The sequence below is a fragment of the Anolis carolinensis genome, chromosome 1, assembly GCF_035594765.1.
Source record: "Anolis carolinensis isolate JA03-04 chromosome 1, rAnoCar3.1.pri, whole genome shotgun sequence".
In the NCBI taxonomy this organism is placed as follows: domain Eukaryota; kingdom Metazoa; phylum Chordata; class Lepidosauria; order Squamata; family Dactyloidae; genus Anolis; species Anolis carolinensis.
Genome location: NC_085841.1, coordinates 291,110,526 through 291,125,666, shown reverse-complemented (window position 1 = coordinate 291,125,666; position 15,141 = coordinate 291,110,526). Strand labels below are relative to the sequence as shown.

Below are 15,141 nucleotides of genomic sequence, written 5' to 3'. Positions count from 1 at the left end.
ATGCAGTGGACACCCTCTATCAATAACTTATCTTGAGAATAAATGAGACTCCTTTTTGAATTGTCCCTCGTTGAAACAGTTCTATTTTAACCTGCAGAATTTGCTATAGAGGAGATTGTGTCCATTTGGTCTAGGATGTGAGCTATTGAAACTTGAGATTTGTGTTGTCACCAGTGGACTTTCTATATAGGAAGATAATGAAATGCTCTCCTTCTTTTTTAACTGACAGATCCAAAAATGAATCTCTGTGGTGTTGAAACAAAAGTCAAGCTGTTTGTTTATGCTAATGAAATTGATTGTGTATTGAAAATATCCAAGATCTACTTCATCATCTCTCCAAATATAGAAAACATCATCCAAGAATCCAGCCCAAAATATTAGGCCAGTCAGTACAAACTAAAATGCATTTGGCTTTTTAAAGAATCAGTTTTGCGAAACCAGTCTTCTTTTTCTGATCGAAGTCAACTTGGCCAACAATGTAAAGTCCAACAATTATCTCACCAGCCTTACAGACAATTTCATTGTACAAAATGGAGGAGACATCAAATGAATCAGCCATTTTGGATTTGATCCTAAACAGCAGTTAATGGAGTGGTATCCTTGGGATCCTAACATCCTTCAAAAGACTATTTGAAGTTATTAAGATTAGGATTGGGCAGTCTTATTTTGGATTACTGTACTTTATTGTATAATTGCTCAGAATTAGCTGCACCAATTTGGAAATTAAAATGATCTAAGCAGTACTGATAAAATTGTTTTATGATGTCTTAATGTTTTATGTCTAGAATGGAAAAAAATCTAATTCTGGCAGAATCTCAGGCACTCCAGAATCAATTCCAGGCAACTCTTTTAGAAAAAGATCACCAAATGGCAGAACTACAAAAGGTGCATTATGGAGTAGTATCTCAGGGATCTATATCTGCTGGCAGTAACCATCCAACCAAGGTAAAACAATCAACAAATGAACTTTGCCAAATAGCTAGCTTGTTCAGAATAACTAAACCTTTTATATGTTTTAATCATCTGAAAGATTATTTATAATCGATATGTATATGTTTTTATAATTTTGTAATATTGTGTTTTACTGTTACTGTTGTTGTCTGAATCTGGCATTCAATTATTGCCATAGTTTGTAAACCACCCTGCGTCCCCTTTTGAGGGTGGGAAGGGCGGGTATATAAGTACAGTAAGTAAATAAATAAATACATGATATACAGCATGTCGCATCTGCTGCTTACAGTTAAATGTTTGCATGCATATCTTTGTAAATAAAAATATATTGAATCAGCCATCATAATAATCTTTTACTAAAAAGTAAACTGAGTTACTATATATAATTTTTAAAGTAGAGGTTTAGGTCTTTGGGTTGTTTTTTTTAAACACCCTGCCAAACATACCTACATTTTCTGTCTTATCAGGCTTAATCTATATATATAAAAGAGTGATGGCATCACAGCACCGAGCAAAACAACTAAACTACAGCCCCCCCCAACCTCGAAATTGGACCACACAACCCATCATCCACGCCTCTAGGTTGATACAACAAAAAATCCCGTCAAAAACCTCCACGAGGCCTTAAAACCCCAGCCGTCAGCCTGCCTGGAAGGCCCCATGGTGGTCGGAGGAGGAGGGGCCTCCACGCGGTGGGGCTGCGAAGTAAAAATTGTCAGGGGCCCGAGCAGGTGTGGAACAACCCTCCCCCCCTCGCGCGCGAAGAGCCACCGCGGCCTCCTCCATGCGCCAGAGGCCGGAGGGAGGCCGTGCCCCCCCCCAAGAGCCACCTCACCCTTCCAGCCGGAGGGAGGCCACAAGGCCCCAAGGTTTCTTTTTCTGTTTTTTAGATGTTGAGGCCTGCAGAGCCAAAGGCGGGGGGGGGGGGGCTTCCAGAAAGGCCCCGGCCACAAGAGAGCCGAAGCCAGAACCTCCCCCCCCTCCACCTCCCACCAGGCCAGAGGGAGGTCGCAAGGCCCAAGGTTTCTTTTCTTTTAACTATTTATTTTCTTTGGGACATAGAAGCCTCAAGGGGTGGACTCAAGGCCGGGAAGAGCCCCCCCCCCCCGCCGTGCCCTAAAGGGTCCTAAAGCCCCCCTCCCCTTTCCCCCTCTTCAGAGGAGGGCCCTGCCTTCCCAGCCTCAGCTGCCTGGGCCTCTGTCTCTCTTCCGCCTGCCTGTACTCTCAGGCAACAAATATCATGTCTACAATTACTATGGTGTAATAATACAGAACAATAGAATCTCAAAAATCAGGACATTCAATAAAGAACAACACTCTGAAAATGGGAATTCCAGACAGGAAACCAACAGGGCCAGCTAACACCTCCCAACAAAGGATTCCCCCAGGCAGGAAACAACCAGGCTTCCAAACAGCAAGGCTATTCAGTGCTGTTCAACCTAACCAAGCAAGATTTCCCCTTCATAGTACACCCTCAGGGTTTCAAGCCATGAGGCTACTCCCTCTCATTCAGCCTGCCCAAAAAGGATGCCCCTATGTAGAAAGCAGTCAGTCTTTGAAACAGCGAGGCTATTCAGTGCCATTCAAATTGGCTAAAAAACCATTTCCCTACAACGCAAGCACCCAGCCTTCCATGCAGCAAACCTATTCCATTGTATTCCACCTCACCAAACAAGAATTCACGTAAGGAAAAAACACCCAGACTTTAAGGATGCAAGGCTATTCACTGCTATTCCAACTGCTCAACAAATTATTCCCATCAGCCACAGCAACGCGTGGCCGGGCACAGCTAGTAATGATTATAAGACTAGGTTTTCTTCTTACTTTCAGGGTAAGTTGTTCCCCATCACTATCTTTTCTTGGCCAATAAGCAGATTTATTTTCTTCACCTAAGGAAAGATTTTTCAAGTGATGGTCCTTTCTTTTTCAGTTCTTGATTGTTTCTGATCCCGTCCTAACTGTCTTTTTCACTTCTTTGTTGACTGTTTTTGTTTTCCTTTTTTGTTGACTCTTCCAATGAAACTCATTTGAGCTATGGTTTCTGGTAAAGCAGTGAAGTCTATTCAGATGACCTGTCTAAGACAGCAGTCCTTCTCAGTTCTATCCCATACAAACAAAACTAAAGAATTTTATCCATGAACACATCCAGTCTTAACTAATTTTGGAGGCTAAGATAACCAGGGTTCATACTTAGATGGGAGACTGCCAGCAAATTTCTAGGTAGGACTAGGTAGTACTAGTGAGCATCTGGTGCATACCAGTCAGAGTTGACTACTCTGGACTACATAAAGCAGTGGTCTCACTCAGTGTAGGGCAGTTTCCCATGTTCCTTGCACAGCAGAGTGAAAGTATTCACTGCTCAGAACCAGAAACCCAAAACCCAGAACCAGAAACCCTGCCACAAATATTTCAGCTTCCAATCCTCTTGCTTTGACTTCACATCTAGATTATATTAGCTAAGATGAAAAGCCCTTGTATCTTCTACCACCAGGTGGCAGCAAGAAGCAATATTAACATTCTCACATTATTCATTGAGATAGCAGTGAAGTATTATCTCTCAGTTCCAGGGCCAGTTCCAACTCAGTTGTTTCATATCCATCTACTGCTGATGAACAGTTAGCCGTCCACATTTGTGGATTTCATTATTTGCAGGTTTGATTATGTTCTTACTAGGAATCCCTGGGTTCTTCAGTGTGAATCTGTCGTCAACTTCCAGTTTAGAAGGATGTAGAGATTGCCAGAGAGAATGCTTCTCTAGGCATTCATAGGTCCTCCACCCATAGTCGTGCAGAAGGATTATAAATTCCTACATATGTGTTCTCTCAAGTAAAAAAAAATTAATAAGGGTTCTTTTATTCAGTTTTTATGCTTTTGTGGGGTTCTTGCACCCTTAATCCCCACAAAAGTGGAGGGCTGTTGTACTTCATGAAAAAGCCAATTGTGATTAGATCAGGACTACCCTTGTTACAAAGAATCAATCCACAACACCAATCAAGCGACATCAGTGTTCAGCTGCAAGAAAACTAAAAAAGTTACTCCAAGAGTCAAAATGAGAAGTTAATCCCATAAGCCCTTCTTCTTCTTCTTTTTTTACCATAATAGGAGAATAAGGCATAATCTCGATAGCCAGCAACAGAAGAAACCCTTGCAGTTAGTTCAAATGTTCCTTTCTTGTGTTTTTCATAGATTTAGCATTTATAATTTCAGACAAAAGTGAACTTAATATTTTGTAATATTGTGACAGAAAAATTCAAAACCATTTAGCATACTGAATTAAAATGGGGAAGTCAACTGTTTAGTTTGCATAGTGTAAGTAAAGTCCTGTGTTTTTTCACAACAAACCAAATTCAGATATATATTCACTTTATGAGTTATATAGGACAGAGCAGTATGCTTGAGGCTAATGGTTAAACTTGGAGGTGCTTGGAGGTTGCATGATATCTGTGTGGCAGGTAACAATATATAGCAGGTAACAATGATATATACTGTGCCTCAAGTTAATCTGTTTTTTGTTCTTTAGAGTAAAATTACTGGCCTAGAAATGTTTTATAATAAAAGCACATAGTAATGTAAATATAGAAATTCTATACAACTTCTCCAGTTTCTCTACCATTTCTTTAATATTTGTTCAAGGGGGTAGAAACTGTTGCTCTTGTTGGAAGCACAAATGTACCTGATCAGGTAAATCAGCTGCTGTCAGAACGAAACCAGCTTCAAAATGAACTCCAGCGCTGCCTTCAGGAGATGCACCAGAGAGAGCTGCGATTTCAGCAGATAAATTCAAAGGTAAACAATTAGGCAGTGACTGGATAAATATGCTGCTCATATATTAAGACTTGTTTTTTTTCTGCCAGTACTTGCAAAAATTACCATTTTGAACAAGAAGTCTTAAACTCTGGACTGCATTCAGAATATCCAGCAACCATTTTCCAACCCCTCATTTTCCCATAGCGTCAGAACACTTAAGGTTATGGAATATGTGTCAGTTCCGGCCCAGCTTATCTGTCCGAACGTGTCCCCCGCTCCGACCCACCTCGAAGCTTAAGATTGTCAGGTGAGGCCCTGTTCGCGGTCCCGTCAACCTCACAGGTGTGGCTGGCGGGGACGAGAGACAGGGCCTTTTCAGTAGTGGCTCCCTGCCTATGGAACGCCCTCCCCATTGAAGTCAGGCAGGCTCCCTCCCTCCTCTCTTTCCAAAAGAGAACAAAAATGTGGTTATGGGACCAGGCATTTGAGCATGAGTAGCAGCCACAATGAGATATGAATATATGACCTACTGACAGACCCCACCTGGACATGGAAAGCGCCTTAAATGTACATTTAAATGTATAATTATGTATATTTTAATGTATATTCTTAATTTTATTGTAATTTTTAATCTCGATGGATTTTTAAATTTGATGAAAAGTGTTTTTTGATGTGTATGTATATATTGTAAGCCGCCCTGAGTCCCCTAATGGGTGAGAAGGGCGGGGTAGAAGTGATGTAATAAATAAATAAAATAAATACATTACTCCTTTGTTCTGCCATGAACCAGTGAGAGAGAAATGTGCAAGCTTGTTGTTTTTAATAACACAAAGCTGAATACAAAATGTTCTCTTTGGTCATTGGCTAGTAGTCCAAGTCCAAAATTAAACTTGAGAGTAGGGTGAAATTGGTATTTTCCATGTTTCTAAAGACACAAGAAAAACAGCAATACAGTCTTAACTGAACAATATGCTGCCTGTAGTGGATCAAGATTAGGTCCAAGGCTGCTTACACTTCTCTGCTCACAATACTTTTCATCTTGAGAAATTTTTATGTGACCTTGGGTATATAAATATATAAATAGGTATAAGAATCAAACATTTGATAATGACAAATCAGCATTTGCAAGGCTTGCTAAACAGGCTGATTAACTACCTTTAGTTGCTCAGTTCTTTACCCCATTCATATCATTTTCAGGTAATGCAGTCAGTGGAAGAAAATGCTATCTTGTCAGCCCAGCTAAAAACAGTATCCCAGACTTTGCGCGATAATCAGCTTCGTTACACTGACCTGCAGAATCGTTACTTGCAGCTTGAAAGGGAATATCAAGTGCAGGTTTCTTCTGTGCAAGGAAGTGCTCAGGTAAGAAAGCACATAATTTATTTCTCATTTGTTCATTCTGACTGTGGGGAGCCATCTTAGGCACTTTCTAGGCTAAATATATATATATATCTATAAAGGTATTATAATACGACAAATCAAACTGGAATTAAAATGCTTACAAACATAACTACTAGGATATTGCAATAGAGCCAAACCACATTAGACATGCTGTAAGAAAACAAAGTTCAATGTAAATTGTCTTCAGAGATATGAGGCAGTTCTCTAAGCAGTAACCAAGCAACTAAAAGATGATAAAAATTAATCACAATGCCCTCTGGATTTGGCTGATTTGGCCAGCTGCTCCTTCTTTTTATACTTTTGGATTTTCTACACTTTAGGATTTTCATACCTGAGGAGAGCACTGGAAGCTGATGAGGGTTTTTTAATGCTAGCTCCTTTTTAATTTTCTCGCCAATTAAAAGCCCAATAGAGCTTTGACCTTCTAAGTATTGGATATTACAATCTGAATGTATTATGTTACAGTATAGTCTGTAATGCAAACTGTATCTGACACAAATGGAAGAAGGCATGGACCAAAATACATTTGACATTATATCTCATTCTACTTATGACAGGAGCTTTGGCTCTTAGTTCTAGTTTCCGATACGTTTCAGATTCAATAATCAATACAGTGTGTATAGAACAAAGAAATAGCAGGTAGTCCTTATTTCTGTTCTTCATTACCACAAGGGAGTCAAGAAGGAAAAGGAGGGTTAGATAAGGAAAGGTACTGCTTATGTTGTAATGAGGTAATCCAGTGATAAATATGCGTTTTATTTCTTGTGTCATATAACTAACTTACACAGACAACCCACACTAGAAGAATTACTTTCCTGTTGAAATTCAAAAGAAGCCAAATAATGCACTAACAAGTCCTTTTTCTGCAGTAGAATCCTTCCTGATCTGCCAAATTTGAACCTTCTGATATGGAAAATAGATGTTTAGATGAACAATTTTTCCTGTGCATGTCCAACTTTTCAAGAGATAAAACTCTTTAAGAACCATTTTTGAACTAGAACAAAATCTTTACTTGAGCTGATTGTTGTGCACAATCTTATTTAAAGGACTGAAGGTGGCCTACAACAGTTAAAACTAACATGGCTAAAAATTCACTACATATATATGTTTAAAATATAATTAACCTATCAAAAAATAAAACCAATTAGCAACATAAACAATTAAAAGGAAAAACATGCAGCACATCATACAATGTCTTTTCCCCTTGAGCACCTCCCTGCAAAAAAAGATAGCAAGGGGTGTGTGCCAATCTGACCTTAGTGGAAGAATTATATACTGTCTGGATGATGTCATGCGTTATAATTAACATGTCTTATTGGATTTATTTTCTTTATGTGTTGTGATTTGCCCTTTTGAATTGTTTGAGTTCACTTTTTGGAAGTAGGTGATAATACTATGTATATTGTTTTCTCCGTTGAAAGCTGCTCCAAATCCCCTTGGGGAAAGGGGCCAGGATAAAAATAAAGCATCATGATTATTATTATTATTATATTGTATGACACAGCAAACAAGATAGATATGCTGGATTTCGTTTCATAAAATCACAAGTCGAACACTTCCCAAGTGTCTAGGACTGTGTGATGTATTTTCGGATGATGCGTGCAGATCCCAGTAGGGTGGCCTTTTGCAGTTGGCAGATCGTAATTTTGTCAATGTCTGTTGTTTCCAAATGCCGGCTGAGATCTTTTGGCACGGCACCCAGTGTGCCCATCACCACCAGGACCACCTGCACTGGTTTCTGCCAGAGTCTTTGAAGTTCAATCTTGAGGTCCTGATAGCAGCTGAGTTTTTCTTGTTGTTTTTCATCAATGCGACTGTCACCTGGGATGGCAACATCAATGATCCAAACCTTTTTCTTTTCCACAACTGTGATGTCTGGTGTGTTGTGTTCCAGAACTTTGTCAATCTGGATTCGGAAGTCCCACAGTATCTTTGCGTGCTCATTTTCCAATATGTTGTCAAAGGCTTTCATGGCCTGGATCACAAGGTTGTTGTATGTCTTTCGGGCTATGTGACCATGTTCCAGAAGTATTCGCTCCTGATGTTTCGCCCACATCTATGGCAGGCATCCTCAGAGGTTGTGAGGTATGGATGAACTAGGAAAGGAAAAAATATATATCTATGTGATCCCACCAGTTCTTTGCTGCTGGGAGGTGGTACTTGAGGCATAAGTTCCAATTAATCATTTGGGCCACATAGTTGTGCCTCTGTTTGTAGTCTGTCTGTGCGATTTTCTTACAGGAGCTGAGGATATGATGAATGGTTTCGTCGGTTTCCTTGCAGAGTCTGCATTTTGGGTCATCAGCTAATTTTTCAATCTTGGCCTTAATTGCATTTGTCCTGATGGCGTGCTCCTGGGCTGCAAGGATCAGGCCTTCTGTCTCCTTCTTCAGGGTCCCATTCGTGAGCCATAGCCAGGTCTTCTCCTTATCAGCTTTTCCTTCAATTTTGTCAAGGAACTTTCCATGCAGTGTTTTGTTGCGCCAGCTGTCAGCTCTAGTTTGTAGTGCGGTTTTCTTGAACTGGTTTTTTGTCTGCTGTGCTTTGAGGAGTTTCTGATTTTTTACTTCAATCAAAGCAGATTCTTCACTTTGCTTTACATATTCTGCTAGAGCATGTTCTTCTTCTCTGACTGCTTGTTTTACTTGTAAGAGTCCTCTGCCCCCTGACCTTCTAGGCAGATATAGCCAGTCAACATCACTGCGAGGGTGCAGTGAATGATGAATGGTCATAAGTTTTCTTGTTTTTCTGTCTAAGTTGTCCAGTTCCGCCTGTGTCCACTTTATAATGCCAGCAGTATATCTTATGACAGGTATGGCGCAGGTGTTTATGGCCTTGATAGTGTTGCCTCCATTGAGCTTGCTTTTGATAATTTTTCTGACCCTTTGTGTGTATTCTTTACTGACCACAGTCTTCACATGTTCATGCTTGATGTTGTCCAGCTGTAATATGCCCAGATATAGACCTCTGGCTGGTGATACTTTATTGTTTGGCCATTAGGCATATTTATGCCCTCACTTTCAATGGTTTTTCCCTTCTTCAATGCCACTGTGGAACATTTGTCCAAACCAAACTCCATGCTGATATCACTGCTAAAAATTTGGACAGTATTGGTCAGAGACTGGATTTCAGTTTCCGTTTTCCCATACAGCTTCAGGTCATCCATGTACATCAGATGTGAAATTTTGTGAGATTTCTTAGATGTTTGATAGCCGAGATTTGTTTTTTGTAAGATTGTTGACAAGAGGGATCATGGCAATAACGAAAAGCAGAGGGGACAATGAATCTCCCTGGAAAATTCCCCTTCTGATGTTGACAAGTCCATAGCTTTTATTTCCAACAAACAGTTCAGTTTTCTAGTGCTCCATCCTGTTTTCAATAAAGGTGCCAACGTTTTTACAAATCCCGATGGAATCCAGGCACTTGATGATCCAGCTGTGTGGGAGTGAGTCAAAGGCCTTTTTGTAGTCAATCCACGTCATGTGAAGATTAGCTTTTCGGCTTTTACAGTTCTCCAGAATCATTTTGTCAATCAATAACTGGTCTTTTGTGCCCCTGCTTTTCTGTTTGTTGCCTTTCTGTTAATCTGGCAAGATGTTTTTTTTTCAAGATAGTCTTGAATTCTGTCAGCTATGATGCCAGTCAGTAGTTTAAACATAGTGGGCAGACATGTTATTGGCCTGTAGTTTCCTGGTGCTGCCCCCCGCAGGTGCCACCTTGACGTGGTGGGGGGGGGGGGGCTTAACTGCTGCAATGATGACTGAGGGCTGTGCTGGCAGTAGTGTAACTACCGGTAGGTCCAACCTAGCCAGAGAGGCCTCAGCTGAGGAGCAGAACTAAGAGCACCTAACCCATTAGCATTATGGAGAATCAAACCAAAACGACGTCTATACTGGCTCGGTCGTCGCCCAGGATAAAAAGGACCGCGGTGGATGCTGCTGATTCTGGACATCTATCGACAAGTGGGCTATGGAATCAAAATACATATGTACAGTCACAGAAGCAGCAGAAATATACTATGCCAGAAAACCGCACAATTATATTATTATTATTATTATTATTATTATTATTATTATTATTATTATTATTATTGACATTTCAGAGCCTTGGAGCATTAGCTGACAGATTTCTCCCAAATTCTCTCCAGTAAATCTCAAAATATATGAAGCTGACATGGCCGAATATAGTCCTTCAAATAAACTGAACTTGAGCTGTATAGAGTTGTATAGGTTTATATGGGCCTTGAAGCCTGATAGATCATAACCAATTCTTTGAATTGTTCCCAGATACAGAATGGTAGCAATGGATCAAATGTAGCTATCTTCTATATTAAAAACTACAGTATATTTTTTTCACTAAGTTGTAATTCAAGTTGAATGTTTCTGTTGACATTCTAATGATACTTTGAACAGTTTTTACTTAACTATCACATCAATATTTCTGTATTAGGGGGAATCTCAAGCAGAAGTTCCTCCAGGAGCTCCCCAGGAAAGAGCTGCAGTTATTATCGAAATAGACAACATGGAACTCAGTGAACTCAGGAAAAGGTCAGCATTACTTCTGACTTGTAGAGCAGGGGTTGTGGGGTGGAGACTTTTGCCCTGGTGATTAAATTCCACTGTAAAAGGGATGTGGAGAGCATGCAGAAGCAACAGACAGGACTGTGAGCATGGAACAAGGCCAAAGCAAAGTCCAATAAGCAAATCTTACCAGTGTGGACATTTCCGCACTAAGCATGCAAAGTGCAGTTTAAGTCTTTGCCTGATGTCTTCTATGGAGTAAGCCCATTGTAAAACTTGTCCGTTCTCAGAATGATTAGAAATGAGGCAAGAAAGTGTTTTCAGCCAGTAAGAGACTCCCCACAGGCTGCATCTTCCCCTATGAGCCAAAGATTCCTAATTTAATGTTGTAAAATATGCTTCATGGATTGGGATATAACCTACAGTAAATTTGTCGTAATAACAACCCAAAGCTTTAGGAAAAGATTCTTGGACATTTAGAATCTAACAAGTATTGTTGTTAAATTGAGTCATTTTGATTTAATCTTTTAATGGAAATAAGCTTAAATAAGAAAGGATGTTGGCTGGTTTTGTTTGCATGAGTTTTTGGGTTTACTCTAGGCTTGGAGAGATGGAAATGCAACATAATTTGACACAACAGACTGTATCGCAGCTAACAGAAGCACTCTCTGAAGAGAGGAACAGGCGACAGGCTGCAGAAGAAGCCCTGGGGCTCTCTGAGGAACAAATTAAAAGGTAGCGGTATGGGTGAAGGGATTTCAGTCTGGTCTAAAAGTGTCTTGATCTTGGCAGCTAGACCTTAATGTTGTTGGAACAATTTTAACAGGTCCACCTTCAATTTATTGACAAATATAGCATTTAGCATTTGTTACTAAGTATAGTAAGAACTTGCAGACCGAAAGGTCCCAGGTTCAAATCCGGGGAGCGGAGTGAGCGCTTGCTGTTTGCTCCAACTTCTGCCAACCTAGCAGTTCGATAACATGCAAATGTGAGTAGATCAAAAGGTACCGCTGCGGCGGGAAGGTAACGGCGTTCCATGCAGTCATGCCAGCCACATGACCTTGGAGGTGTCTACGGACAACTCCGGCTCTTCGGCTTAGAAATGGAGATGAGCACCAACCCCCAGAGTTGGACACAACTGGACTTATCGTCAGGGGAAACCTTTACCTTTACTTTATTAAGTATAGTATTGTGGACCAAAACTTAAAATATTTGATTTTTTTCTCTTTATATTTGTAAATAGTTTCTTCCCAATTGTATTGTTTACTATAGATTTCAACCCTCCCTTTTTTTTGGATAATTATTTTCATGTTGATGTGTTATCTGTAGAGAGAGTACACATTGCAAAGGGTTGTTCTTGCCCTGTGCCAGAGTGTGAAAATACTACCTTTTGGATTGTACCCTCTGTATCTCCTGGCAGGCATGGTGACCAGTCTGGCTGGGGTTATAGGCCAAAACAGCAACTTTCCTGTGCTTTTTGCCCTTTGCCAACAGAGTAAGCACCCTAAATGTAATGGTTTACTGGGGCTCCACTTTTCAGGAGTGGGTGGGTAGCTGTGGGCAAGAACTTTATGCCATTACAATATGACCCCCTTATCCATAGACTCAATATTCATGATTTCACTTATCCAGCCTCCAGAAAACATTTCCCTGCGGAATTGTTTGTGGGCTTATGTCTTTCAATGCTATTCTTCTAGCCAAACGGTACTCAAAATGTTAGAGTTTGTTATAATAAATGGTTTCAAGTATCCACTGAAAGTAATGGTGTGTATCTCTTGCGGATATGGAGGCTACACTGCATTAATCAAACCATGGCATTAAGCAGACTGAAAACCATTTGTTTATGAAAGTGTCATTTTTCTACAGAGGAGAGGAAGGAGGGAGCTCGCACCATGGGGAGAAAGAGAAGACGAAGATTATCCTTCTCTTTGAGCCCAAGGAATGCAAAAATACAGATGGTTGCTATACTGTTTTTACATGGATTACTTTTATAGATTTTAATAAATGTATAATGAACTTGCTGTCCTGCTTGAAGAGAAGTAAAAAGATTTAATACAGTAAAACAAACTAGTTCATCTAGAAGGGACTGATGTCCAGATTAATTCAAAGTGAGTTCAGCATATATGGATGAATGGTATCTTTTAAACATTTTTTAAATTTTGCATTTGTTTTAAGGCCTGAAATGAATTCTTACAGATCAGCACCTAGAGACTATACTGTTCAGATGGATTCTGATGAGGAAAGGGAGGCCTTAATCATCAATACGAGTGAACATATTATTGCCCGAAAGGTAAACCTTTAAATCTTGAATGTAAATCTGAGATAAAACTTTACATTATTGGGAAAAAATCTTTCTGAAATACAGGTTGATCCTGTTATCCAGAAATCTGAAATTTTCCAAAACCCAACACTTTCTGCTGCCAGCCACCCACTTTTGCCTTTGGGAAATGGGGGCTAGTCACACATGTCAGAAATATTGAAATTTAACAGTGTATTTTTAATTACAAAGATTACATACAGGCACTGAAAGGGTTAAAAATGATGCAGTGACTCAACTACACCAGCAGGTTGTTATAAGGAGGTGTGCCTTTAAAGTTGTGTAAACAAGTAGAGGAGCTGAGGAGTAGCTGGTGGAGATGGAGAAAGAAGAATGAATGAGTGAGTTGCTGTGTTTGTAGCTTGAGTTGTCCACAGTAAGAAGAAAGAAGATGGAAGAAAGATGATAAAGCCTTGGATTGTGTAAGCAAAGATAAGGCATTGGATTTATGCCTATGAAATGAACTTTATTTATGTTAGAAGAAACCATATTTTGTAAATACTTAAAGAATGTTATTTTTGTAACAAGAAAAAGTCTCCAGAGGAAGTGAAAGACAAATTAACATGGTCTGTGTGTTTTTGTTCGTTTGGCCATTTGCTAGCTGCTGCTGAGTTACATTACTGCTGTTAAGCTGTACTACAATTTCTTTACGGGGGTAGGTCTTTTGTTTGTAAGCCCTCTCGCCCAACAACACATTCAGTTCCTGCTAAGTTTTCCCCCAAGAAGCCTTGATAGGAGAAAGAAAAAAGGGGGAGGAAGTCGGACTTCGCTTACACAGGGACCTTGTAGAAAGTCAACATGCAGATGCATTCCTGGCTATAAGCATACTTTCTGCCCTTTTTAGCAAAGTAGAAATCTCTATGAATCTTTTTCATTCTCTCTGGGCTGGATATAGGGGGTTGCTGCATCCTTGTATTTGTTCCTTTCTGCACCATTCTCAGGGATCTTCCACACTGTCCCTTCATTCCAAGATCTGGTCCCAGATTATCTGTTTATCCCAGGTTATCTGGCAGTGAGGACTCATATATTCCAGTTAAAAGCAGATAATCTGGGATCAGATCCTGGGATAAAGGGCAGTGTGGAAGGGGCATCAGCTTCCTCCTTCAGGGAATCTCCATGGTCTCCTCCTGCTTCCTCCCGCCTCACTCCACTCTTTGTTTCTGTTCTTCGCTAATGATCCTGCCTTTCAGCTTCCCTTTTCACTTGCCATCTCCTTCCATTTTTATCTTCCCATAATTTCATAAATGGGTGTGATGGAAATCATGACTCACTTGTAGCTGATTTTGGTTGCACAAGGACTGTCAGCTGCTGATTCAATATTATTGGTGTCATATTAGGAATTCAGTCACATTGAGAAGGAATGTTAATGAAGACTACATGTGGTCACAGTTAATTACCAAATAGGCTATTATTGGTCCCAAAGGTCAGGCCATCTTACTGCAGTATCAACAATATTTACCAATTAGTCTATGTCATGAAAATAGAATAGTTTTGATAGACATGTTTCTTTTTCTGAACAGGTAAAAGGAGGTGCCCTTTCTCTCAAGAGATGGATTAGGGGAAGAAGCCTTTACTGCTCCAAGTTGCTGACCTCAAGGGCAAAATCCCGATATCTCTTTCTGACTTATTTGGTGATCCTACATCTTATGGTTTTCTTGTGCCTAACAGGCATGCTATAAATGCACTGAACCTGTGTTTGAATTACTTTCCTTCAAAATAATGGTGTGCCAATTTGAGATAATGAACTTCTCATAAGCTGCTGTTACTGCTATGCACTGGACACAGTTGTATATATTCTCACTATATAAAATGTGGGGTTTTTTCAACTTCTTCCTTCATGAGTTTTAAATGTACATCACACTTGTTACAAAGTTGACCTGAGTTGCTCTTTAACAATGGGATACTATATTTGCTAAGAAAAAATGTCTTATCAATAAGATGCTGCTGCAATTGGGATGTGTAATATTCTTTGGGAATATATAATGATTGAATCCTATTGAATGGGTTGTACATTATATCTTTTCTATACATAAATTTATTTTAGCAGAGTTAAACTATAAATTTGGTGGGAGGGGACATTTCAACTGTTGGATTTCTTGGCTTCTGGGTTATAACAAGAAGCATACAGAGTGCAATATGGGGTCAGGGAGCTGGAATCATAATGAGTTTCTCAACTTTAAATAAAATCTTAAGAACTGAAAACAA

General features: G+C 39.8%; 1 protein-coding gene across 1 annotated transcript in view; it reads left to right on the top strand.

Annotated features, from left to right (window-relative positions):
• golgb1 (golgin B1) overlaps positions 1-15,141 on the top strand; it is a 92,375-nt gene extending 77,234 nt beyond the window's left edge. Inside the window, exons 24-30 of the mRNA XM_062967857.1 lie at positions 786-945; positions 4,585-4,737; positions 5,896-6,060; positions 10,549-10,646; positions 11,220-11,354; positions 12,795-12,909; positions 14,457-15,141. Coding sequence (XP_062823927.1) covers positions 786-945; positions 4,585-4,737; positions 5,896-6,060; positions 10,549-10,646; positions 11,220-11,354; positions 12,795-12,909; positions 14,457-14,615 — 985 coding nt within the window. The 3' untranslated portion in view covers positions 14,616-15,141. The remainder of the gene's footprint in view (positions 1-785; positions 946-4,584; positions 4,738-5,895; positions 6,061-10,548; positions 10,647-11,219; positions 11,355-12,794; positions 12,910-14,456) is intronic.